The sequence below is a fragment of the Mobula birostris genome, chromosome 7 (assembly GCF_030028105.1).
Source record: "Mobula birostris isolate sMobBir1 chromosome 7, sMobBir1.hap1, whole genome shotgun sequence".
NCBI classification, from domain to species: domain Eukaryota; kingdom Metazoa; phylum Chordata; class Chondrichthyes; order Myliobatiformes; family Myliobatidae; genus Mobula; species Mobula birostris.
The window spans coordinates 113,060,636-113,088,415 of NC_092376.1; the positions used below are offsets into that span (position 1 = coordinate 113,060,636).

Genomic DNA, 27,780 nt, shown 5'->3' on the forward strand with positions numbered 1-27,780 from the left:
TACTCACTTGGATTCTATGTGGCATTCAAATTCAGTACAGAACAGTGGAACCAACCTAGTATAGCAGGATTTTTTTTTACGCTTTTACCCTACATAAAACATTGCCCACATTCTTACTGCTCTATTTGTCAGCAGTTCAGGTTCTGACACTTTGATATATTAGCAGTTTTAAAACAAATCAAGATGATTCTTTTAATAGCATCTTTCACAATAACTATATAAAAGTTTTTATTGTGTAGTGTTCAGGTATAACAGGCTCTTCATCCCAGCCAACCCTCTCAACAGCACAATTTTAAACAAACAAAATAAACCAACAATTTCACATTTTATCATTTAAAGCATGTTTTCCAATTAATCCTAGACACATCAAGGTTGAATAAATGGTTTAAAGCAAACAATTTTAAACAACACAACAATTAGATATGAAATCAAAGGAAGCCAGTCCACTTCTTTCACTGCCCATTTTTCAATGAGTAACTTGCTGTCCAAGGAAGGATTTCTGCTTAGTACAGCATTTACTTGGGCTTTTTCTACCTGGGAAGTCCATTTAAGCTAGATGAGCTATCAGTCATTCCCAAGCAGAAATTTTATCTCACCACATGCTGCACAAGATGTGAGAATGTTCCCGCTAAAGCAGACTGATTCTAGTAACAGGCATGGTAAACATGCACATTAATTCTGAACCCTTGTTTGGAAGGCAAGTGATCTACCAAGGCTTCTTTGTATTGCATTTGGTTCATAATAGATCAAAACCAAGGAACTATGTTTAAGGTTTGAATACAAAACAATATCTGTACTAAAGACCACAGATTTAAACAAGAATACATCACAGTTGTAATTGGCAATGATTTAATACGTCTGAATACTTTAATATACCAACACCATCTCAGAAGTCTACAAGTACACTCTTAGTTCTAGAAGCATGCTTGCTTTAAGAAATGCAAAAGCAAGAATTTGAGTTCAAGTGCTGATGAAAACAAAAACCTGGTTTTGACTCTGGGACAAATTGAAACTAACATGTCACTTCATATAAATTCAGGACAGCAAGACAGAAATCTCTCATCCTTGACACCATATCAGCTACAAAACACAATAATCCATAGCTTTTGGAGCAGTACTTTGAAATGTTCATTTTAGCTGTTATGTTCCACATAGAAAGAAAAATATTTGTGTGTTAATTTTATATGCACTTTCTAAATACTCCATATAGTATTTAGAAAGTGGTGCAATTAATGAAAGAAAAAAAAATGTTTGAGGGATTTTTAATAGTCCAATGCTGTGAAACTGTTATTTTGAGCTGTTTAAGTTTTCATGAAATATTTTTTCCTTATTAATGCCAAAAGTATCTCAAGTAGCCTTAAATATGTTCAAGAATTTACATAGTAACTTTAAGGCCATGCATGACATTTCTGATGCATAATTAACACAAGTATCTAAACTTTGGTTGCATTATATAGGCTGTCAGATAATGTGCAAGATCTGAAGCAATCATTGTAATTCGTGCCTCTTAACTATTCATTTTGACAGCTTTTACTCAAAATGGATAGAGCACAGACAACAGTGGGAGTAAATTTAGCAAGGTAACCCTATCACTTCATTCCAGATCTTGCAGGCTTTCATGCAGGTATGATCCCAATAGCTAAATTCGTGAAGGCAGTTATATTTTATAGAAGTCCCAGTTTCACCAGGCACTCATGAAATATTTTGCTTCAATATATGAGCAAATTATATTATGAGAAGCCAAATAGATTGACCATACCAGAGGTTGTGAACAATATTCCAAGTCTACAGTCTAGAAATATAAATGACAGTATTGGGGACTTTCAAAGTACACATCTTTTTATTCTTGTATTGAGAACTAGTTTGTTGGTTCATCCAGATTCACTGAGCTCTCCATGTTATTTTAGGACTTGGCAGAAACTGCAACACCTCACATACAGTTTAAAATTAACACAACTGTAATCTTAAAAAGAAAGCTATTCCACTAATTAAAACCTCTATAATTATGTTTTTTTCCATAACATTTAACCATCATATTAAATGATCACTTGGTCCTAATGAAACTCTATGTGACAGTACTCGGTAAGAAATACGCATTTTCCGGTTTAAAGAAACTCCCAAGTAATAAGTAATATAACAAGTAATATTTGGAAAACTATCACCGCAGTTCTTGAGTGTAATCTGTAACCTAATATACATGAATGAGGTTTTTCAACATTCTTACAAAAACAGAATAGTAAAAACTTTTTTTGAGGGGAAAAATAGATTTTCACAAGAATCCACGCTCATCAATGGTAGGAAGGATGATTCAAGTGGGGTGGTGAAATCACCAAATTCAAATGCACCTCTTGAACAGTCAGTATCTATGATGGCGTACATTTAAGGGTGACAATATTTGCTATTTATAGACAAACATTTTAAGAAAACAATTATCAGGTGCCTTTTTCAAATATAGACACACTTAAGGACATTCTTTTTAATAAAATGTACTTAGTTTGGATTGAGATGGATGGATTGAAGTGTTGGTCCAGTGTATCACAGATCCAAATTATGAAATCTCTACTTATATTTGAAACATAACTAACAGAACTCCAATTTCAATTTTAACCAGCAAGGGACAACGATGGACAAGATTTATTTTCTTTAAACCCTTCATTAATTTTAATTTCACTTTTTGAAATGGATTTCCTTTACTCCATCACTATCAGTTACAATTAGTTTGATAAAACATGACCAGTGATGAGTAGTTAAAATGTTCCTCTCCTCACAAATTTCAGTGGTTTAAACAGGATCAATGCGTCAAAATTTTGATGGACCAGGCTATTTTCATGGTTAAGTCCAGACTTCAAAAAGATTTTGAACTTTTATATTACTACCATTGAATGCATCATCATTACTTTAGTGTGTAAGTTTACTGATGAGAAACAGAACTCAGTAAAAAAAATACGTTCAAAATACTAATAAAAGATGGGAAAGAGCTACTGGTAACTGGATTTCAGAATAGATAGCCTGCTGCAAGTAGGGATACATTTAATAAAGCTTTAAAACTAAAAATGAACATGAAAAAATTGACATATCATTAATGTTTCAAAATGTTTTTGTAGCTTTAAGTTTTTTAACGTTAGACTCATTTAAACATTTCCAGTTTTAAATTAGTAAAAGATCATGTCCTCAGGGTTAAGGTTCAATATCTTCAGTAATACTGGAAATATGTTTCTCATTGGTTGGAAGGTTCTTGCTGTCACTCTGGAATGATTTGCTGCTGTTTTCCTTTCCAGTATTCCATAGCTTGCTTGTCCAGTACTTTCTTTAAAAATGCAAAGTAAATACGTGTTAACAGTAAAGTGGCCTTTGCCACAAAAAAAGTCAATTTTTTCTGAGTGGCACCAAAAGCAGACTAACTCTGCAATGACAAATAGTGTCAGTGGGAAGTGGGAGGATTGGGATGCTTTAAAACAAAACAGAAGGCAACCAAAAAAGCAATAAAAGGAAAGATGAAATATGAAGGTAAGGTAGCAATAATGTAAAAATGGAGAAACAAGTTTTTTTTCCCAGATATATAAAGAGTAAAAGAGAGGCAAGAGTGGATACTGGACTGCTGGAAAATTATGCTGGAGAGATAGTAATGGGGGACAATAAAACGGTGGACAAATTTAATAAGTACTTTGCATCAGTCTTCTTTGTGGAAGACACTAGCAATATGCCAAAATTTGAGTGTTAGGGGGCAGAGGTGAGTGTAGTTGCTATTACTAAGGAGAAGGTGCTTGGAAAGCTGAAAGGATATGAAGGAAGATACAGTACCGTGAAGTACTATACAGATCCCACAACTTTACTGTCCATTTTCTAAATTTTAAACATGTTTTTGAGCTAATCTACAAATCATTGTGTATGTCAAATCAAAAGAAAAGTTCTAAAACCTGTCAACAATATACAAAAAGAATTAAAAACCAAAATTGAGAGGCTGAAAAAGTATTCATCCCCTTTGTAACTTTTTTGTAATATGTGCTGTTTCCTCAGTGACTATAAGTACGCTGTAAATACCCCCTCTCTGTAAGGTAGATTTTCAACAGACCAAATCCAAATGAAGACAAAACAGCATTCAAGTCAAAACAGGGAAATGATAATGGAGAAGCACAAATCTAGGGAATAGTACAAGACCATCTCAAAGTCACTGAAGATACCAGTGCAGTCCATCATGAAAAAGTGGGAAAAATATGACACTATAGCTGTACTGCCTAGGTCAGGCTGCCTCTCTATACTTAGCTGCCAGAGAAGAATGGCACATGTAAGAGAGTGACACAAACAGTCACTCTGAGGGAGCTGCAGAAGTCAGTGGCTGCAACTGGAAATGAAGTTCATGACTCCATAAGTTCTCAGGCCTTGCATAAAAAGGGTGTTTATGGAAGAGAGGCAAGAAGCAGCTGAAAAATAAAAGCATATCCTTGCCCACAAAGCATCAATTAGAAGATACTGTATAGATGTGGAAGAAAGCCTTGTGAATGGATGAGACTAAAGTGGAACTTTTTGGCCTCAACACTAAGCAGTACACATGGCGTGAATCTAATATTGCCTATCAGTCAGGTGACACCATCCCTACTATGAAGTATGGTGGAGGTAGCATCATGCTATGGGGATGCTTTTCAGCAGCAGGGTCTGGAAATCTGGTCAGGATTGATGGGAATGCCTCTGCCAGAAAGCTTAAACCAGGCAGGAAGTTCATCTTTCAGCAGGACAAGAGCCCAAAGCACGCAACCAAAACAACTACAGAATGGCTTCAAATGAAGAAAACTGATGTCCTGGAGTGGCCCAGTCCTGACCATAACCTGATCGAACATCTCTGGCAAGACCTCAAGACTGCTGTCCACCACCACTCCCCAAATAACCTGGCACAGCTTGAGCAATTTAGCAAGGAGAATTGGGCAAATCTTGCTCTATCATGCTGTGGAAAGCTAATAGAGACTTAATAAAAGACTACAGACTATAATAGCTGCGAGAGGTGGTTCAACTAAATGCTGAGCAAGGGGAATGAATACTTTTGAACTACTGACATTTCAGTTTTTGGATTTTTAGATTTTCATGCTTTACAATTTTCCCCTTTTTCTTGGCCTGTACTGTGAAAAAGGAGCAAATGATTCACAGATAAAACTTAAATTAAATTTCAAAATCCCTAGTTGTAATAGTCACTTTTCAAAGCACTGCAAGTCTCCTGGACTAGATAGACCTCAGGTTTCAAAAGTAGGAAGCTTAAGAGATTGTGGAGACATTAGGAGTTATCTTTCAAGAATCACTATATTCTGGAATAGTTCCCTAGGACTGGAAAATTGCAAATGTCATTCCACTCTTATTTGGGGGGGGGGGGGGCTTGCAAATGACAGGAAGTTAGAGTAGCCTGACTTGAGTGGTGAGAGAAATGTTGGAGCCCTATATTAAGCATGAGGTTTCGAGGTACTTGCAGGCAGATGAAAAAAGTAGGCCAAAGTCAGCATGGATTCCTTAAGGGAAAATCTTACTCAGCAAATCTGTTGGAATTCTGAGAAAATAGTAGAATAGACAAAGGAGAGTTAGTGGATGCTGTTCATATGGATTTTCAGAAGGTCTTTGACAAGGAGCCACACATGACGCTGCTAAACAAGATAAAAGCTCATGGTAAACTGGAAAGATACTAGCGTGAATAGATTAGTTGATTTGCAGGAGATAAAGAGCAGGAATAAAGGAACCTTTTCTGGTTGACTGCTGGTCACTAGTGGTGTTCCACAAGGGTCAGTGTTAGGACCATTTCTTTTCAGGCTATACGATATATTAATGATTTTGAAGATGACACTGATGACTTTGTGGCCAATTTTACGAACAATACAAAGATAGGTGGGAGAATCAGAGGTGTGGAGGAAGCAGGGAATCTGAAGAAGGACCTAGGCAGATTTGGAGAATGGGCAAAAAGAAGTGGCAGATAGAATAGTGTATGCTTATGCACTTTGGTAGAAGGAATAAAAGTGTAGACTATTTTCTAAATGAGGGGGTGGGGAGGGGAGGAATTCAGAAATCAGGTGCAAAGGGACTTTGAAGTCCTCGTAGAATTCCCTAAGTTAACTTGCAGATTGAACTGGTGGTAAAGAATACAAATACAATGTTAGCATTCATTTCAAGACGTCTGAAAATAAAGGCAAGGATGTAATGCTGAGACTTTATACGACATTGGTCAGATGGCACTTGGGAGTATTGTGAGCAGTTTTGGGCCCATTATTTATGAAAGGATGTACTAGCACTGGAGAGGGTCCAGAGGAGACTCACAAAAATGATTCCAGGAATGAAAAGGTTAATGCACAATGAACATTTGATGACTCTGGGCCTGTGCTTGTTGGGAATTCAGAAGAATGGGGGGGGGGGGGGGGGGGGAAGAGAAATCTCATCAAACCTATAGAATATTGAAAGGCTTAGATAGGATGTTTCCAATAGTGGGGGAGGCTAGGATCAGAGGGCAGAGCCTTATAATAGAGGGGTGTTCATTTACACAGAGATGAGGAGCAATTTCTTAGCCAGAGGCTAATGAGTGAATCCGTGGAATTCAGTGTCACAGACGGCAGTTGGGACCAAGTAATTCGGTATATTTAAAACTAAGGTTGATAGGTTCTTTATTAGTAAGGGTGTCAGAGGTTATGGGGAAAGGCAGGAGGATGGGGTTGAGAGGGATAATAAGTGAGCCATGATGGAACAGCAGAGCAGACTTAATGGGCCAAATGGCCTAAGGACACATAATTTGGTAACATTTTAGATAATCTGAACACAATTTTAAGTGCAAGCAATGAAATATTGCTTTTTGTTTTAAAAAGTCCATTTTTATGCAGATATTGGTGAAGCTATGGAACTCAATGCCTATGGTAGGAGCAAGACTTTTAAAAGAAAAAGAACTTGAGAGCAAGTCATTTACAAGGCTACAGGAAGCAGCAGAGAAATGGGGCTGATTGGATTTCATTCCTCGCTGTTGACATGGATGTGATAAACAGAATGGTCTCCTGAATTCTATTCAGATTGCATAAAATCAAGCATTTTGTGTCACGCAAGATGTTTCAATGACACAATGAGATAACAAATGAATCAAATCTTTTTTCACAGCACAGGATAAGGACTGATAATTTCAAGCAGTCAATTTATCCCTTGGTGAGTATAAATGGAATAACTCAAGTAGCAGTGTAGGTTCTAAAACAATATTGAACAATGACCAGCAACTAAGTGGCACTTTGTTTTCAAACGATATCATCCTTCACATACAAAAGTTGTGTCTGATTTTTGGTGAAGTTTGACTGGCCTTTTTCTGCAGTTACCTACTTATGCTGACTGACAGGGTTAACTCAGTGAGACTCTCAAGAACATCAGTAGGATCAAAGGAGGCAGTGCTTCATATCCTGAGGTAACTAAATCTTACTCCTCATTCAGTTACATGACTGCGAACACAAAGTGGTTAGTATTCTATGCTTCATATGCACATCCCAGTGTGAATACGTAACACTATTTTTTGAAAAAGTGACAGAAGTGTAGAATGGTAGCAAAAACTGCTCACCTAAAACAAAATCAAACTTACCTTAAGTCTCTGATAATGTTCAATAGTGCCACAATGAGTTTGTTTTGCTGTTTCCTCGCTGGTGTAGAAGAGACAGCAGAGTTTGCAGTAGAAGCCTGTTTTTGGAACCACATAATCTAATCCTGAAAGAAAGCAAAGTACGTCAGTCTTCTTGATCCTGCAGTTTCCTTTGTATAGTACAAAACCTGTAAAGGTGATGGTGGAGCACATAGCTGATGCATCACATTTACCAAATAGAACCTACAATCATTCAGAATTCATCAAAAACATTTAAACTAAGTACTTGCAGGCACTGGAAGGTATTGAGACCAATACAATGAAATAAGAATGCAAGGTGCTAATCATATAGATAAGGCATAAGGTGCTGTGTTGTATGATATGGGCGATCATGGTCCCATGACCATGATTGCTTTTGGCAATTTTTTCTGCAGAAGTGGTTTGTCATTGCCTTCTGGGCAGTGTCTTTACAAGATGGGTGACCGCAGCCATTATCAATACTCCTCAGATTGTCTGCCCGGCATCAGTGGTTGTATAAGCAGGATTTATGATATGCATCAGCTGCTCATATGACCATCCACCACCTCCTCCCATTGCTTCACGTAACCCTTATTGGGGCTAAACAGGTGCTACACCTTGTCAAAGGTTGACCTTTTGGCTAATTCAGGGAATTACACCTTCTTTGGTATAGATGTATCTTCATCCCACCATCCAACAAGGAGTACAAAACCTTTAAATTAAATATTTGGTGCATTGTAAGAAAAGAATATGTAAAATTAAAGAATTTATGGGGTCTATCCAATCACAATTATTTTGTCTCGCACATGGTGGGCAAAAATATTCACCGTATTCATAAGATGAGAAATATAGAAAGTTATGTATCACTGCACACAAAGCACTTATCCAAAATTGCCAGTACTAATGGAATATTAAATTAGAAAGTTAATAGATTAAGAGCAAAACTGTGGTAAACAAAGTTCAATATAGGCAAATCTAAGGTAAGCTATCTTGGACTAAATGATGCAGTTAAGTCCAAATAAAAAATTGTGGTCCATCAACATTGATCATCAATGTATCTAAAGGTATAGAAAAATAAAACATTTAGGAACCTTAATAACCTGAACAAAACCTTAATATCTGGTGGGCCAAACACAAACTGATGCTGCAGATCTAAAGTCCTGGTTTACACAACACCTGGAGTACCAAGCAATTTTAAGTCAGTCAGAATACCCAACGTCAGGAAGAATATACAGCCTTAAAGGAGAAAATAGATTTAACAAATACTACAAGGGAGAAAGCATTTTATTCCTTCAAAGATAGAACATTTTGAAATGCTTCAACCAGTTTACAAAGAATGAGGGAAACTATTAGAGTAGACAGAGAGGAAGTACTTCTGTTGGTTGAGGAACCTACTACTTGGACAGTGCTTAAAAACGAGACCTAAACCTTTCAGGTGTGAAATTAGAACCGTCTACACATGTAGTTTAAGTCTGAAGTTCCCTTCCACAAACAGCAATTCTTGCTTCATTTTGTTAAAATCTCTTCTTGGTTAGCGCCAGTGGAACAGGCTTGTAACATTAAATGACCAATCTCTTTTGTTGTCAGAAGATCGAAAACATTATAGTCTGCTAAACTAAATTAAACCTAATCTGAGGAAACCCACAAAATGGCATTTGGCATGGATAGAATTACAATGCAGATGAGTCAGAATGAAACTTCAGAAATCTTTTTAGAAATGTTTTATCATCTTACCTACAGGATTGTTGGGCTTATATGGCCCAAGCCTGTATTCATCTGGTACAGGAGAGAGTGTTTTAATCTGTTCAGTTGATGGTTCTGCATTTGTGGGATTGTTCATCAGTCCATCATCACCTTGAGCATCAACTTCAGTGTTTTTATCCATGCTGTATCTTGCATCATAACTTTGACCTTTGGCATCTTGTTCATCTTTGATAAAATTAGCATCTACTTTGTCTCCTGGCACAGATCTCACTTTCTTCAGAAGAACAGCACTTGAATCATCCATCTCATTCAGGGCACAGAATTCCTCCACATATTCCGGGCAATTAATGCCTTCTGGTCTCTGAAGGAAATAATCACAAGACTGTTCATGAAATCTTAACATTTCATAATATAAGGTAGAAGTTACAGTTATAGATATGTAGCCATTTTAAAAACTAAGACAACAAAATAATAGATGTAATAATGCAGGTAATTAAGGTATGATCTCCTGTCAGGTGGGAGGGTTGAATAAAATTTAGAGCTTGCTTAACTATAGTTATATACTGCATATTCCAGAAAAGCTTGAAACTGATGGTCACTGAGAAACTGGGAGAGAAGCTTTTGGGTATAACTGTATTTCAGATTGAACCCAGCCATCAAAAGTAATAACCTAAAGGTAACCTATAAAGATGCAATTGTCTATAGTTTCTGCACATAATTATTTGGTGGAATTAGATTTCAGTCTTTCTAAAAGAGGAAATAAATTATTTCTCCCTAGGGTACCTGATACAAAACAGTGACCATAAAGAATAATCTTCCTGAACAGAAAAGGCTCATTGTATCATCCTCCAGAAGATGAAGCATTATTATGAAAAAGATTCAGTGATTTCAACATCAGTTGTGCTTCCCTAAGGAGCTTGGGAGCAGCTGTTCATTCAAGAATCTTCAGCTGCCAGTAGCACTGTGAAAGAGGGTGAAGAGCTGAACTTTTTTTTTAAAATAAAGAGATTTAGAGGCATAGTGTCATACAACATAAAAAAGCCTTTAACAGGTTTATTTCATGTAAAATGTCTCTGGATAATTTCCTACTATAGGAAGACCAGATTTCCACTTGTTTCTCTTCCAAATGTACATTTCATCATGCAAATCAGAGAAGGCTTGAGGTCACATTCATTGCATGCGATGACCTTCTCCATCCGCAGGACTCAGAAAAAATTCACCAGCGGTGCATTGATGTACTGGACAGAGGGCCTTGATGCTAGTAGTAGATGTTATGTATAGCACAGTATATTGATTTAAATGGGATCACGATCATATTTTTGTAATTATTTTATCTCATTGTGGGTTCATTAATCTCCTGGGCTTAAATGATTTTTTAAAAACTAGTTTTAAAAAGAGTATTCAAGCCTACTTAGTGTTTTTAAACCTCTCCAATATCAGAGAAATGAGAATACCAAGCAGTCTCAATTCATATAACCATATAACAAATACAGCACGGAAACAGGCCATCTCGGCCTTTCTAGTCCGTGCCGAACGCTACTCTCACTTAGTCCCACCGACCTGCACTCAGTCCATAATCCTCCATTCCTTTCCTGTTCATATACCTATCCAATTCAACTTTAAATTCAGAAGCATGATCTCCAGATTCATTGCCCAAGATCTAGTTGCTGTTTGCAACACACTTCTATTCACGAAGATGACTTTAGGCTTTGTTTCTGGATCACATCAATACAAGGTAGGCACCACAAGCACTGAGTGTAGGTAGCAACTTGAACATCTGTACCCATTACAAAATATTCCCAACATTTTACTAACAATACCTATAGACTAGAAACCAAAAGCAATGAAATTAAGAAAAAAGATCATGAATTCATAAACCACTCATTTTTATATATTTCTTATGATAGTGAATTACAAATGAGTTATTTTTAATAGTTGCTGCAATTTTTGCTAAAATGACAAGAATCCAACCCTTTCAAACTTTGAATGCCTACCTTTTCAGATAATTGTGTTGCAGTCTGAAAGCTTGATTCTGCATCACTAGCTTCGTCTTCATTGAAATGCCCAATTTCTATTTCTCCTTCCAATTCCACCTCCATATCACCCTCTCTACCGCTAAGTTCAGATTCAGTGTTCATTGACTCGTGATAGGGCAACAGAATGTCTGCTGACCCATCAGGTTCCTCACAGTTCTCCGTGTCTGTGGAAGGGCCACCTAGTGATTTTATTTTTGCAACATTCACTCCTTCCACCTGCTTTTGATCTATCCCTTCTTCAACTGAAGGAGAACCCGTCTGTGAATTGTCATGATCCGATGTCTGAGAATTTTTCAATTTTTCTTGAGCTTTTCTCTTAATGCTAGGAGACCGTGCTCTTTTAGAAGGAGGACTGTGAGAACGACCCCTTTTTCTGAAATAAAACCAGAAAAAAAAGTAAAATTTTTTTTGGATATTTATAGGCATTCTATACCATTTGTGCATTCTTAAAGAAAAAGATCAGAGCTCTAACACAATGAACTCCAGAACAGTATAACGTTTGCTTTCAACAGTGGTAGCTTTCAATCACAGAAATATGATTTTAGGGTCTAGAATGGAGAGACTCAGCAAACATTCTGGAAGACATTTGATAATGTGCCACATAAAGGGACACTGTAGAAGAGTGCAAAGGATTGAGAATAAAATTAGTGCTAATAGGTAATAACTAACATTAAAGAGAATGGTTAAATAGTTCATTGTTAATTAACATTGTCTATTACTCTATTACAGTGTAACAACTATTAGAGTTGATTTAAAAAAAAGATGAATATACAAAATTAGGTGGGTAAGCAAGGTATGGTAACAAAAAGCCTGCAAAGATACGGATAGGTTTAAAGATTGGATAAGCTGGCAAAGGAGTATAAAATAGGAAAATGGAGATTAGCCACATTGAAAGGAAGAATGAAAATCAAAGCATAACTTAAATAGAGTGAACTATGAAACATTTCAGTACAAAAGAACTTGGGGCCCCAGTACATGATACATAATAAGTTACCATGGACATACAGGAAACAATTAGGGAGGCTAATGAAATGTCAATATTTATTGCAAAAGATATCAAATAGAGAAATGTTGATATGTTTACAAGATGTTACCTGGAACACTGTATATAGTTTTGGTCTTCACATTCAGGACCAATGTGCTTGTATTAATGGGCTTTGCAGAGAAGATTCATAACTGATTCTTGGGACCAGGTGGTTAACTTACAACAAAAGATCAAGCAAGCTGGGCCCACATTTATTTGAATTTAGGAAAAAGTATTGTTGCATTGAAACATATGGGAGGGATGGTAGGATTTTTCCTCTGGTAGGGTTATCTAGACCAGGGAGCAGGATTTCAGAGTAAAGAGCTGCCTATTTCAGACTGAGATAACTACTTTTCAGAATAATGTAAAACTTTGAAACACTCTACCCTGGGCAGCTGTGGAAGCAGAGTTATTCAAGGTGGTGACCGACAAGGAGTTGAGGAATATGAGGAGCACATTGGATGGCTGTGCTGAGGCTATGACTGGATCAGCCTTGGTATTACTGCATGACGGAGGAGGATCAAGGAACTGAATGGTTTATTCTTCTTTCTTACATAATTATTCAAATGGAATTCCATTAAAGGTTATAAATCCTAAAGTAATACTTTTAACAGAAAAGAGGCAATGTGTTTATCCTTACTAATTCTACCTCTCTGCACATGCTGCAAAAAGCTGTACTGTAAGTACTGTATTTGCAAGTCTTTTAAAAAGATAGCAGAAAGCAAGAACAAAAACAAATCTAACAACTCTGACCTTGGTAGAGCCACCTTGATTCAAGATCAGATTCAAGCAAAACAACTGGAAACTGACAAGAGAAGGGTGCATTTCTATCTGTTTTAAATGACATTTTAAAGCAATAAACTTTCCTCCCAAGTGAATATTTCAAATTGAAGGAGGGGATCTATTTCCAATGTCCAGTCTGATACTTATCCTACACTAAGAATCTGGAGCAATTTGTGAGTTTGCTGCGCTCACACTGGCTTCTATATTTTTTTTATTGTACTTTAAAATAACTTAAATGGCTGCAATGTTATGAAAAGCACCATATGATTGCAAATTTGTCCTTCTTTTATATGTTTCTTGAAAAAATTAAAAAGGTGCTGGTTAACTGCCTGCACTAACACACTAAACTAAATTGATATTTCAAAAAGCCACAACACAAATCAACTGTAGATATGATGCCACTGCTTACATTTCTAAATGGCTATTTTTGTCTAAAACTTTATCTGAAATTGCAGCCTTGTTGCTGCATCTTCTAATAAAAAGTAGATCTCCATCAACTGAACAGCTTTCAGTTTTTACGATTTTAAGTGCACAACTTACCGGTTTTCTCGCTCTCTGGTTCCAAGCAGTTCGTCAACACCCCGACTTTGTTTCTGAAAGGAATCAAAATCATTAAGTTCCTTTTTGAAGCATACAAATTAATTCGTAGTTAATACATAATTCATATTTAAATGGGAACATCCTCGACACACAGTTCAAGTTATTTGCTCGTCAAGAGAATAACATCCCACATCAAACATGACAGTCGATTTCTTTTTTTTGACAAAAGGCAAGAACTAGTCAAAGTGCATGCACTAACTGTACAAAACATTTTGTAAATATAGCCAAAACCATTCAGCTAAATTACCATTCAGTACTTTATCAGCTTCTCGTGGAACAATACTAATTCTATTCAGGGTGCAGCTAAATACTTTTTGGTGAAGAGAATAATGTCAGAATAACTACACAAATTAAAACTTATTTTTAGATGTCCAAGCGCAGAGTAAGTATTGTCTGGGTTGTCTTCTTATGACTACTTAACGTTAATCACATTACTTACTCTCAACACAAGATTCTTGTACTTTTGCGACAAATATACTTTCAGTTCTCTGCCATGGAACATTAGAGGCACTTTCTTAAACTTCTCAATCATGGTCATCGCTATATGGTGTGTTTCCATTTCTAGGAAAGCCTGTAATTGATACAAGGATCATAATTATGACCAATTCAATTAGTGAGTTCTTCACCACACCAGAAATCCAAAAAGGTACAAGAATAACAAGCTATTAAAGAAAAGCATAAACAGGACCAGACACTCAGCTTCTCATGCCTGCTCTATCACAGCACAATATCAGAGCTGATTTTCCACTAAATAGCATTATTCTGTATTATACCTATATGTTAGCTTATTATTCAGAAACCTGTGTTAACTGCAAACAATGACCAAGCCTCTACAACAGAGAATTCCAAAGATTCATTAAACTGAACAAAAATATTCACTTCCCAGTTTTAAAAAGGTATTTTGAGACATCATCCAATTTCTAAATTTTTAGCCCTGGCTTTAGTCAGATTTTAGCCATCGACCCTGTATCCACAGTCAAGCATTCTTTTTACATGTTAACGAGATTAACTCTCAATCTGTTCAATTCTGTAGAATGGAGACAACCTACTTAACGTCTCCTGATATGAGAGATCTGCCATCTCAGGAACCAGTCTTTGCTATTCTCCCTCCACAGAGTGCATCATTATTTCCAATGGAGAGCAAAAACTATGCACAATTCTCCACATGCAGCCTCATCAAGGCCCTATGTAATCAGAGGATGATGTTTTTACTCATTATCAAATCCCGCCCCCCCCCCCCCCATTTTCTCTCATTCTGGTGCCCCTCTCGTCCCTTTTTTCTCTTTCTTGCCCGCATGACTGTCACCACCTCCTGGTTCCTCACTGTCTTTCTTCCATTCCACGGTCTATTGTCCACTCCTATCAAATTCCTTCTTCAGCACTCTATCCCTACCACCTATCAGCTCCTGTCACTTTTATTTCCTCCCTCCATCAACCTACTCTTCCAGTCACCTGCATTCAACTATCACCAGCTGGTTAGTATTCCTTGCCCGACCCCCCACCCTTTAATTCTGGCTTTTGGTCCCTTCCTTTTTTAAGTCCTGATGAATGATCTCAGCCCATAACATCAACTGTTTATTTCCTTCCATAGATGCTGCTTGACCAGCTGAGTTGTGTGATATGAAAAATAAAACAAAGTATACTTTATAGACATTCTTGATATTGGCAAGAAAACAAAAACAATCCATTATAAAAGTCTAGACCATCCTAACAAAAATGAGGTGTAAAAATATACAGATCACTTAACAGTCATTTATTATTTAGCTATTTGATGGCTTTCTCTGCAGCATCTTCTTTCTAAATAGTGAGATCTATAAGAATATCTCATCTAATTCTCTTTTCAAATTTCAACTTATTTTGACTTATCTCAAACGAGAAAATCTGCAGATGCTGGAAATCCAAGCAACACACACACACACACAAAATGCTGGAGGAACTCAGCAGGCCAGGCAGCATCTATGGAAAAAGCAGAGTCGATATTTTGGGCCAAAACCCTTCCGCACTCCTGCTGCCTGGCCTGCTGAGTTCCTCCAGCATTTTGTGTGTGCGTTATTTTGACTTATTGTTGTTACAACTTCATAAACTGCAATTCTTCGAGGTGGCAGCCACCATCACCTGAAAGGCAACGGAAGTCAACTTTGCAGGTATTGACTATTTCCAAAAATGAAACAAAATAATCTCTTAAATGACAGCCAAGAGCAGTGGACAGCAAATTTGCAATTAAAATGCACCCTGTAAATAATAAGTCATTTCAGCTAAAGACCTGAAATAGCAATTAAATATTGAATGAAACTAAATGTCATTGTAAATAGAAAAACTGCCATCTGAATGATTCAAACCTAATCAATGTTAACAAAATGAAGCAGCAAAACCAAGAAATATACAACATGGCAAATGCTCTTTTGCACGGAGTTCGTAAGAGAAAGCATTTTAAGTTTCTTGTGGAAACTACATCACAGTATGGAAATATAAATTTACTCTCACTTATGCCAGCTGGTGAAATTCAGATATTTCTTTGTATGTTAATATTTCGAACTGAACTCAATCCTAGAAAATGCATCAATATGCTGCACCATGAAACTACCTGTTGGTGAAATACTTCAGTACCTGATTTTTAACTCTCATCAGTAGGTAGTTGGTCACTTTGCCAAAGGGTGTACCAAGGCGCACAATTTCTGAGTCAGAGTAGCCAACAGAAGGCAAGTTACTGATGTGAACCACTCGGCTGCGTTCTTCACTTTCTTTGCCCTACAAGTAAATGAAGGAAAAATATATAAATCACCTGATCCCCAATATGTAAGTTGTGGGAAATTCAAGTCGAAGTTAACACAAAAGCATTCCATTTTTATTATTTAAAATATTGTATCATAAATGAGTGGTTGATCAAACATTCAAGTTTAAGAATTAAAAATGTAATCTGTGATGTTGAACACTATCACTACAAATTATGTTACAAGACAAATATCCCACTAGCATTTGACACATTGCCAGTGATAAATTTCTAAGTGGGAATATTTAAGGAGCAGGCTTCAATCATATAGCAATATTTTAAAACTCCGTTTTTAAAACTCCTTTTGAAGTTCTGTAATGTTCAGAATTTGTTGACACAAAAATAGCTGACTGATTGAAATATGTTTTCCAGTTAGTGATGTATTTGCATCCTTTATACTATTTCAGGCAGCTACATTACAGACTAAAAAGAGACTAATGTTCAGAGGGACAGAAAGAATTAACTTCAAGGGAAGAAATCACCACAACAAGAAATCCTTTTTGTTGTCTACGAATTATAAGTGTTTTGTCTGTAACATTCCCGTACACTCCAAAATTAAGCCTTTACCTAAAAATGCCAGAAACCTTGAATTCATTCATTAACTTCGGTTTTGTGTTATTGTTAAAACGCATCTCAAGCTTCCTTTGGGACACTTTCAAGACAATCAGCTTGTTCTGTTGAAAATGAGAGATATCTCCTGAACCTAGCTCTGCTCAGATATCTAGCTGCTGCAAGTATACGTTCCCCTTGAAATTGAGTGAATCTTAATTCATTGAAGCAGAGCCTTGAAATGGACCAATACTTTCATAAAAATGTCAACATTCTTACTCTATGGATCTTCTGCCACACGAAAGCACCAAAATAATTAGCCAAATTCGATCACATGCCACCAAGTGACACATGAATTTTGCCTGTATTCATTAAATCTTTGAAGCCGTACATAGGCTGAATATGGCATTGAACAAATGCTAGGAGACCTTTGTCACCAAGTTCTAATTTCTGATTATGCATTCGAATGTTGTTCCACAGATATCCTAAGTATTTGTCTTCAGACCTGTCAAAGAACTTTGTAGAATTATTTCACATTTCACTGCAGATATTCTACTTCCCAAAAATGACACAAGACATTCAAAAGACTTGACTTAAATAATAAATTATGCCTGTAAGAATGAAGGGAACATTTTTAAACACCTTGGCTGTTTACTATTAATTGAAGTACAAAAAGTTTACAGATTTGCCAATTTTTGCACCCCTAAGAGTCTAGTTTCTATCAATGCATTCTGATGACCAGACTTTTATTTTGCTGAATTATTCCTTTTTATTTCTTTTATTTGTCTCTAACATGTCAATATTTAGAGTAACATTTGCCATGACAACTTTGGGTTGTATCCTATCAGACATCCTCTCTGTTTTCTACAATCACTTTATCCTTTTTGCAATCTAAATCAGACCGTTTTCTCACTTTTCCAGTTCTGACAAAGGTATTTCACCTAAAATCATTAACTCTGAATCTCTTTCAACAGATGCTGCCTGATTTCCTGCATTCTGCTGGCATTTTCTGTTTGTTTCAGATTTCCAAAAGCTGCAATATTTTTGTTCCAAGCATATAAATATATTGCAAGACCAATTTAGAAGCTGAGTATCCTGCAGCAGATGACTCAACTCCTGTCATGCCAAAGTCTTTCCAGCATCCTCATTGCAGAAGTCTGGAGCACATTCCACATGCAGAACTCCACTATCACACACAACACAGGAAATCTGACACCACGTAAAACTGAGCAGCCTGCTTGACTGGTATTATCCACCATTTTAAACATTCACTCCCTCGGCCACTGGCACACCAAGCAGAGTCCACAACCACAAAATACACAATTACTTGCCTATATTATCCTGACAGCACTTCCCAAAATATGACCTCAACTATCCAAGAACAAGGGCAATGAATAAACTTGATATATTATGCATCAATCAATAAATAGTAAAAGCTTATTTTCAACTGTCAATAAAAATATAATTCAATTACAAGACAATTTGCAGAATCTTAAAGCAGCACACTGCAATTACAATGTCATGAAAAATACCGAGGTTTTACATTAGTAGTTTGCAACCCACAGGCTGTTTTATTACACTATCGTTTTCCTTCCCAAGCTATTGAAGTGCAGCCTATTTCTTTATTTCTCTATTTCTTACTGACGTTCTAAATTCTATCAAATAAAAGTATATTCAGAGTAAAGGAAACCTGTGCAAATGTTGATGAAACTGATAACTTTTTTTGTCCATAAAATACCTTAAATGTCAACTTTTTATATTTCTGAGACAGTTCTGCTCTAATGACATTGCCATCTACAAAGGTAGGTTTCATCTGGTAAAACTTCACCATGGCTTGAGCTGCTTCAGGATAGGCCAACTCCACAAATCCCTGAAATTAAAAGCATAAACAATGATGGCACATCAATGCTCATAATCATCTTTATTTTTTTAGTATGACTAAGTCAAATTTAATGACGAAGTATCATGTAAAGAGGAAAAACGGGAAATCACAATCAGTGGACTGGAATTAGCACAGGTGTTTCTGAAAGAGATTGTAATGCTCACACAATTTGGAGAAACAATTTTATACACAAAATAATATTCCTACCAGAACTGTTGAGAGAATCATTGAAGTTATGCTGAGGGTGAGAGGTCCAAGTTTTGACGAGCTGAAAAGCTTTTTCTCCCCAATTTATAATTACACTGGGTCTTATTAGTCAAATTTCTTAAGATGAATTGCTCTCTTCACTTAGCTTGTAATATGAATTTAATACACATGAATGTGGAATAATTATTACATTCTTGTTAAATGTAATACAGGTTGAGTACCCCTTATCCAAAATCCGTGCTGAGATGACATCACAAATGGAAAATTCCACAAGACTCTGGAAAGGTTCCCAGGCGATGTGCAGGTCTCAGCACACCAGACAGTTCTGAGAAATGACCTCATATATGTAATGAACAGAAGTTAATGAAAAATAGAGAAACACTGCATAAAGCAAAAAATGAAGATCTTGATCAGTGGAGTCAACATATGCCATCTAACAGCATGCAGATCATGAAACAAGCAAATATCTATCACGACAAACTGAAAATTGAAGGTAATCATGAATATTCAGAAGGCTGGTTGTAGGAATTTAAGAAAAAGCAGAACATTAAATTTTTAAAGATGTGGTGATAAAGCTGATCATGATGCAGCAAATAAATCCACTGATGTGCTAGCAAAGATCATCGCTGATGAAAATCTAACAAGCTGAGCAGCTGCATCAGTATATATGTGTGATGAGCAAGAGTAACACAAAGACTGTTTACTGGTGGCACATAAAATTCAGAATAGGAAATTATAGCAATCCCAAGCTATCTGATTATATATTCCAAAATCAAAAAAAAAATCTGAAACACTTCAAGTCCCAAGCATTTTAGATAAGGGGTATTCAACCTGTATAATGCAAGTAAAATAACATACTCACAATTTGTACTCACCTCACCCTTTGACTTTATCAACAAATAGTTGGTAACCTTTCCAAATGGTTCAGCCAGTTTGATTAAGTCACGATTCATACATCTACCTCGCTGCAACTCACTAATGTGAACCACTCGCCCAGGCTCATCATTTACATTCTAAGAAGGTAAAAAAAAACCAGCAAAACACATTAAGCACAAAGTACATCTTAGGCAATGTGCTTTAATCTTGCACTAAATGTGCAAACTATCACTGATAAAGACAGTAAGTACATTTTCAATTAGTACACACAACTGTGACCCTTTCTCTTAAATTTGAAACTAGTCAGTTCAATATTGATTGTCAAAATGTAATTCTAGTTTCTAGACCTAGATTTTAATAAAATTTGAATTTATTCACTTTTACAAGAATACAAAATCTGTAGTTAAAAGCCTCTTTATATTGCAAGTTTTAAATATCCTTGGAGATAATCCTGACCACCTGAGCTATTAGCTATTAAATAAATTAATTTTTCTTACTTTCCTAGACCTCTTAACATTGATAATAAATGGAACACTGTAATCCACTGGCTTCTTGCTGTTGTTCAGAAGGACATTTTAAAAGCTTTCAACTAAATTACCTGAGTTTGTAAAGTATATATAGAATACTTTACCTACAAATTTAACAAAATGAACAGGCATACTAATACTGTTTCCAGAACCTTATTACACATATGGATTGACTAGCGTGAAATAGACATTAAGCTTTACATGTTTGGAAAGAGTTTATAATCTTCCTGCAAAATGTGTCCACTGTCAAAAATGAAGAATGCAGTGAAGGTGGCAGTACCCTAACTTTCCACTTCTTAATATTCTTTCAGTCAGAATGCACAACTGCATGGAGGAGACAGTTCAGGACCAAAGTGTGACAACTGTTGCTCAGATGATCCTATAAATATCCATAAATAAGTACTTGTCAGTAGCTTGACTACTAACCTCTAATCTTCCTTCATCCCAATCTTCTGCTCAAAGGCCTCACTACATTTTTTTTCCCCAGTATCGAAGGCTTAACCCAGGTCTATGGCAACTCCAACATATTCTGTATCTATATGCCATGAATGCTGTGGTGAAAATTAACTACCAGATCTTTTGATTCTTCCACTTCTCAAGCAGCTAGACAACCAGCACCAGAGAAGCAAAATTTCTTCCAATTAGTTACAATGATGAGCTTTCAGCTTTGCAGCCATTCTCCCCATCCCATCCCCATCTGACTAACTCTACTTCCTAGCAAGGGTGAAACTCAAGCAGACAGCTTGATAGCATGTTACGTGTTGTGGAAAACTTCAAAACATATGTCAGTGTCATCACTAATCCACTCATTTCCACAGCAGTAAAGCTGCTCAACATTGCCCATGTTTCATCCCATACACCAGGGGTCCCCAACTTTTCTTGCAGTGCGGACCAGTTTCATGTTGACAATATTCTTGCGGGGGGGGGGGGGAATGGTTGCCAACGGACAAGAGTAGCAGTCAAATACGTTGCGTTTACCCAAAGAAAGACTACAATGACCATGAAGCCTTGCGCGGGCACCAGTGCACATGCGTGCACCTGCCGATTATTTTTCCACAAATCGTGTTTGGCGATTCTGTTCGGAGGGGGGTGTTAATCACGACCGGAATATCGGTGGTAAGTGGCTAATACACTCAATTTCGTTTCTAAAAGGCTTTATCTAACGAATTTAATATTAAACACACAGCACATTTTCCTCGCATGAATATAGCGATAAGTCAATTATCAGGGGAGGACAGGGGAGCTAAGTGTTGAACGAACTTTCAGTAGAAATGGTAGAGGCAGGTTCGATATTATCATTTAAAGAAAAATTGGATAGGTATATGGACAGGAAAGTAAATGGAGGGTTATGGGCTGAGTGCAGGTCGGTGGGACGAGGTGAGAGTAGCGTTCCGCACGGACTAGAAGGGCAGAGATGGCCTGTTTCCTGCTGTAATTGTTATATGGTTATATAAGTCAATAGCATCATAACATTTTAAATAACGTTTGGATATTAAACACAGCGCATACTTCCCCCGTATGAACTTATAAAACCATTGCAACGCACCAATATCGCTGAATCAGTGGGAGCCCTGGGCTTGCTTTCCTGCAACAAGACAGTCCTATCGAGTGGTGATGGGGGACAGCGATACTCGAATGGGGATCCTTATGTCCAGTCTAATCCGCAATTTAGTTTTTGTTATATTCATCGCAGATATGTTGGAAACGGAAGCAACGTTTTCGGTGCTTCAGTGGCTATCTCAGGATATTGAGCCTTGACTTTGATCCAGAATGCCGGCAGAGACGTTATGTCAAACAGACTTTTCAGCCCGCCGTCATTTGCAAACTCAAGGAGTTGATCTCCTTCCCGCGCTGACATGGACGATGCGCGGGTAATGGCTCAACAGTGGGCGTGACAGGGAATGAGGAAAGGTGCAGCTGACTCATATCGCCAAATCATATCGTTTCCTCGCGGCCCGGTAGCGCATGCTCTGCGGCCCAGTGGTTGGGGACCGCTGCCATACACTATTAAATCCTTCCATGCATCTGTTACTTTTTTGACCACTCCAATACAGGTACTCTTCTTAAACTCCCAATAAACTTAAGCTTATTCAAAACATTGTTAACATTAGATTAGCTTGACCATTACTCTAGAGTTCATATTTTATAACATTGTATCAGCAAACAGTGTGTCCCTACAGCAGAACCTGTATCCACCTCTAACCCACTGCAACCTTAAAAACATGTATTCATTCAATCCTGACTGCTCATATAGGCTGAATTTTTAAAATGTTTCAACACCAGGCACCACATCCTTATCTCTAGAATCCCTATCTAAACCCTCCTGCTTCACTACTTCAGCAATAAATCACTTTAAGTTTTTGGACATCTTTCCTAGTAACTTCTTATGCCTATGCAACATCTTGGGTGAAGTACCTTTGGACATCTTATCATTTATCTACATAAATGCAAGTCAATATTGCTGATAACAGCAGATATTTTATTTACACCAACTTTGTCGAACTCCATGCAACACTGCTACAGATAGTAAAAAGATTGCAATCTTACTTATCTATTATATGATTAGTTCAGGCCTCTGGAAAATTAAATGTTATAATCTTAAAACAGGTTGACAAGAATATGAAACACTAACCATTCGGAGGGGCTTCTTTATTCTCTGAATGTTGTTCCCTTGCTTGTTATCCATAGGACCTTTCCTATTGGATACTGAAACAGAAAGAATCATGTAATAGACAGCTCCTCTATTTATCACTCAATTTTAAAAATATTTTTCATCTGTAATATTTTAACTCTTGAAATAATGTAAATGTAGAAGGCTTCGATGAAAAAGTATGTCAGTCATCACATTTCAAATGACAGAAATAAATAACAATAACTGCATAGTTTGAACATTTATGCAACAGTTCCAGTTAGTTTTGATGATTGGTAAAACCAGAATATTGATGGCAGGAGATAAAACATGTCATTAAGTGCTCTAGAGAGATTATATATTTTGCTTTCCCCTGGCAGCTGTGTGGCATAGATCTGACTTGGTATTGATCAGACCAAACTGGAATGAATTCCAGTGTGTCGGCATTATCTCAGCCATTGCAAATAGATCTGAACACTACGCAATTCACATAGTTGACCACATAATAAAGAAAAGAGAACTGATTAATTTTGATTACAACAAATGGCTCTAGGTCATCCCAGTTCTATAATACCGACAGAGCAGAGGTGGCTGAAGTTTCTGGAAACAGTTCAGAAGGTGCAAGAGAGACATGTCCCGCAGAAGTAGTTCTCAAATGGCAGGGGTAGGCAACTGTGGCTGAAAAGGGAAGTTAAAGACTGCATAAAGACTAAGGAAAGGGCATATCAGGTAGCAAAAGTGAGTGGGAAGTTATATGATTGGGAAATCCATCAAAAGGCAACTAAAAAAAAGCAGTAAGAAGGCAAAAAACAAAATATGAGGGCAAACTAGCCAATTAATGTAAAGCAGGATACCAAGTTTTTTCCATTATATGAAAGAGTAAAAGGGAGATGAGAGTTGACATTGGATCACTGGAAAATGATGCTGGTGAGGTAGTAAGGAGGGACAAAGAAATGGTAGATTAACTTGATGAGTACTTTGCATCCATCTTCACTGTGGAAGACACTAGCAGTGTGCCAAAGGTCCATGAGTGCCATTGCTATTACAGAGAAAAAAGTGCTAGGCAAACTTAAGGTGGTTAAGTCACCTGGACCAGGCGGACTACATCCCAGAGTCCTGAGAGAGATTGCTGAAGAGATAACAGATGCATTGGTCATGATCTTTCAAGAATCACTTGATTCTGGCATGGTCCCAGAGGACTGGAAGATTGCAAATGAAACTCCACTTGTTAAGAAGGGAGGAAGGCAAAAGAAAGTAAATTATAGGCCAGTTAGCCTAACCTCAGTGGTTGGCAAAGTGTTGGAGTCCATTATTAAGGATGAGGTTTTGGGATACTTGGAAGCTAATGATAAGTCTAAGTCAGCATGGTTTCTGTAAAGGGAAACCTTGCCTAACAAATCTGTTAGAGCTCTTCAAGGAAGTAATAAGCAGAAGGGCAAAGGAGAGGCAGTGGACGTCACTTACTTGGATTTCCAGAATGCATTTGATAAGGTACCACACATGAGACTGCTTAACAAGGTAAAATCCTATGGTGTTACAGGAAAGACATTGACATGGACAGAGGAATGGCTGACAGGCAGGAGGCAGCAAGTGGGAATAAAAGGGGTCTTTTCTGGTTAGCTGCCAGAGACTAGCGGTAATACTCGGGGGTCAGTGTTGGGACCACTACTTTTCACATTGTCCACCGATGGTTTAAATAGTGGAATTGATGGCTTTGTGGCAAAGTTTGCGAATGATATGAAAATAGGTGGAGGGGTAGGTAGTGATGAGGAAGCAATGCGATTGCAGCAGAACTTCAGACAAATTGGAAGAATGGGCAAAAACAGGGCAGATGGAATGCAGTGTTAGGAAATGTATGATAATACATTTTGGGGAAAAGAACAATAGTGCAGACTATGATCTAAATGGGGAGAAGGTTCAAATATCAGAGGTAAAGAGGGACTTAAAAGTCCTTGTGTAAGACTTGCAGGTTAATTTACAGGGTGAGTCTGTGGTAAAGAAGGCAAACGCAATGCTACCATTTATTTCCAGGGGAATAGAAAATAAAAGCAAGGAGATAATGCTGAGCTTTTACAAGACACTAGTCAGGCTGCACTTGAAGTATTGTCAGCAGATTTGGACCCCATACTCAGAAAGGATGTGTTGTCATTGGGAAGAGTCCAAAGGAGGTTCACGAGGATAACTGCAGAAATGAAAGGGTTAACACATGAGGAGTGTTTGGTAGCTTTGGGCCTGTACTCACTGGAATTTAGAAAATACTGGGGAATCTCACTGAAACCTACCGAATGTTGAAAGGACTAGATAAGGTGGATGTGGAGATGATGTTTCCTATGGTGGGGGTATCCAGAACTAGAGGGTACAGCCTCAAAACTGAGGGGCAGCCTGTGAGTAGTGAATGCTCTGCAACGGACTGCTGTGGAGGACATGTCTGTTGGTATATTTAAAGCAGAAGTTGATTGTTTCCTGGATCGGTCAGGGCATCGAAGGATATGTTGAAAAGGCAGGTGCATGGGGTTGAGTGTGATCCGTGATAGGTCACGATGGAATGGCAGAAACTCGATGGGCTGAACGGCCTAATTCTGCTCCTACGTCTTATGGACGTCATGGGGCAGAGATGTCTATGTTCCAGGATAAGCTATTTTCCTTGCAAGTCAGACAAGCTGTATATAATAAAATTAATATACAGGAGGGTCAAACATAAAAATGAAGAAAGGGTCTCCTTTTATATATTTAAATAAACAGCAACACTGTAGCAAGACTAATAAAACCAAACTGAGTTTGGGATTGATACGAAGAGATTTAGCAAATGAAAGGCAAATGTATTGGTTCCTCAAAAAGCATCCAAAAATTGCAACTACTTTCTGCCAACTGAAAACTGGTTTTCTTTATTATGTAACTTCACATTAATTTGTTATGAAGTTAATAGGAAGTTAAATTTACCTAGAAGCAGTGGCAGATTCTGAACAACCAGTATTCTCCTCCACAAGAGCAATAAAATCCTATAGTAATGGGTCCATCAATTAAATAAATTCCTAGACTGGTTAATTTGCAATTGCTTATCTAGCTGAATTTTATCAAGACAAAATCCTGGTATTCGTATTCATTTTCCCTTTCTCTGTTTCTAAATTTCCATTTATTTTTCTACAAATGAAGCTAATATTCCACAGTTGTGGTAATATACTTTTAAAAACTGGATATAACAGAGGACAAGTTTCCAGCAAAGCATATGATATTAAAAAATTAAACCAATGAAATATATTTTAAGAGCCAAAGATCATTACCCCCATGTGATTCCATTCCTCCCAGCCCTCTGTTGGATGCAAGTAAGGATCCAGATGGTGGAGGCCCCAAAATACCAGGAGCCAGATTTGTTGACTGCAGAACAAGTGGATCGCCCCTAGAAGCAATACGGAAGGCTTTACACAAAGTTCACACAAAAATCAGGAAGAAATTTCAACTAAAAAGACATCCCAATATTCAAATACTAAAACAAGTCGTTATAATGAAAAAAAAAATTTACTTTACACAATACAATGTCTGAGCTTTTAAAACTGGGTGTATAGAAAAAATGAAATGGGACTAGTGGTTGGTTAAGACAGATATTAATTAAAAATTCACCTAGATTTGCAACCCTATGTTTTAAATGGAAAAAAGCATTAGCTCCAAACATACTTCAGTCAACAAAACAATGTAAATGCCAGAAACATTCAGATTTAGCTGGCTCCTTAAGGTATAGCCAGGGGTGGTAATGGAGGCAATGCGCCCAATGACGTATGCCTCAAGTGGTCTCTGAGAACCAAGTCCACCTCCTGGCCTTCATGTGTGGCTTAGTTACTAAGTCCAGCAGAACTGTTTCTACTGACAGGAGAAGAGGCAAAAGCAAGTTACTGGCGCCTTAAAATCAGTTGCTTCGGGTAAATGGGACTTGTAAGCCGTGGTGAGCAGCTCATCTAGGAGAAGGAAAACTCTGATCTCAAACCTCCACTGCCTTGCAGCTATACCCACTCATGAGGGAGGCTTCAGGAGTAACCCTAAGGGTAAAATCTGGAGCAGGAGTCCCTATGGCAGTCCTACATTGAGTTCAATGTTGATTGGCAACTCCTGCAACGCTGCTGGTACCAAACTGTATCGGTCTCTGCCGTAGTGCAAGTCGAATCCAGATAAAGTCACTGAGAGACCGTATAAGTACAAACTCTTTATTCAAAGCACCCGGAGCCTACTCAGTTAGTCGCTCAAACAGGAACAGTCTGTCTGTGACTGTTCCTGCCCGATCCACCAACTAAATAACAAGTCCCCTTACAACACAGATATATTTGTTAAGGTATCTCCCACACAAGACAGGCTGGAGTCAAAGTTATCCACTACATGACAGCCCTGAAAGACAAATTACAAAATAGGCATAATGGACAGAATATTTTGAAACAGGCTGGAGTGGTCCTATTTCTACGTATGAATGCACAAGGAGATAAGCATCCTGAAACCCTAGCTAGCTACCTTCAAGAAGAAATATGGCTCAGTATGGCTTAGCACATCTGTTGATCATCAGCGGTTTCTTTCAGAAAAACAGGCTGCTATTGTTTAACAAAATGTTAACCCTTTTAT

The 27,780-nt window shown here is 37.4% G+C and overlaps 1 protein-coding gene across 1 annotated transcript in view; it reads right to left on the bottom strand.

The window, feature by feature from the left end:
• Positions 1 to 203: 203 nt before the first annotated feature.
• Positions 204 to 27,780, bottom strand: part of LOC140200376 (matrin-3-like) — a 69,108-nt gene continuing 41,531 nt past the window's right edge. The window contains exons 5-15 of the mRNA XM_072263613.1: positions 26,460 to 26,575; positions 23,182 to 23,255; positions 20,022 to 20,159; positions 18,796 to 18,927; positions 16,346 to 16,486; positions 14,178 to 14,309; positions 13,679 to 13,731; positions 11,290 to 11,704; positions 9,326 to 9,656; positions 7,577 to 7,698; positions 204 to 3,307 (exon numbers count right to left, since the gene is read on the bottom strand). Of these exons, the coding sequence (XP_072119714.1) occupies positions 3,242 to 3,307; positions 7,577 to 7,698; positions 9,326 to 9,656; positions 11,290 to 11,704; positions 13,679 to 13,731; positions 14,178 to 14,309; positions 16,346 to 16,486; positions 18,796 to 18,927; positions 20,022 to 20,159; positions 23,182 to 23,255; positions 26,460 to 26,575 (1,720 nt within the window). The 3' untranslated portion in view covers positions 204 to 3,241. The remainder of the gene's footprint in view (positions 3,308 to 7,576; positions 7,699 to 9,325; positions 9,657 to 11,289; positions 11,705 to 13,678; positions 13,732 to 14,177; positions 14,310 to 16,345; positions 16,487 to 18,795; positions 18,928 to 20,021; positions 20,160 to 23,181; positions 23,256 to 26,459; positions 26,576 to 27,780) is intronic.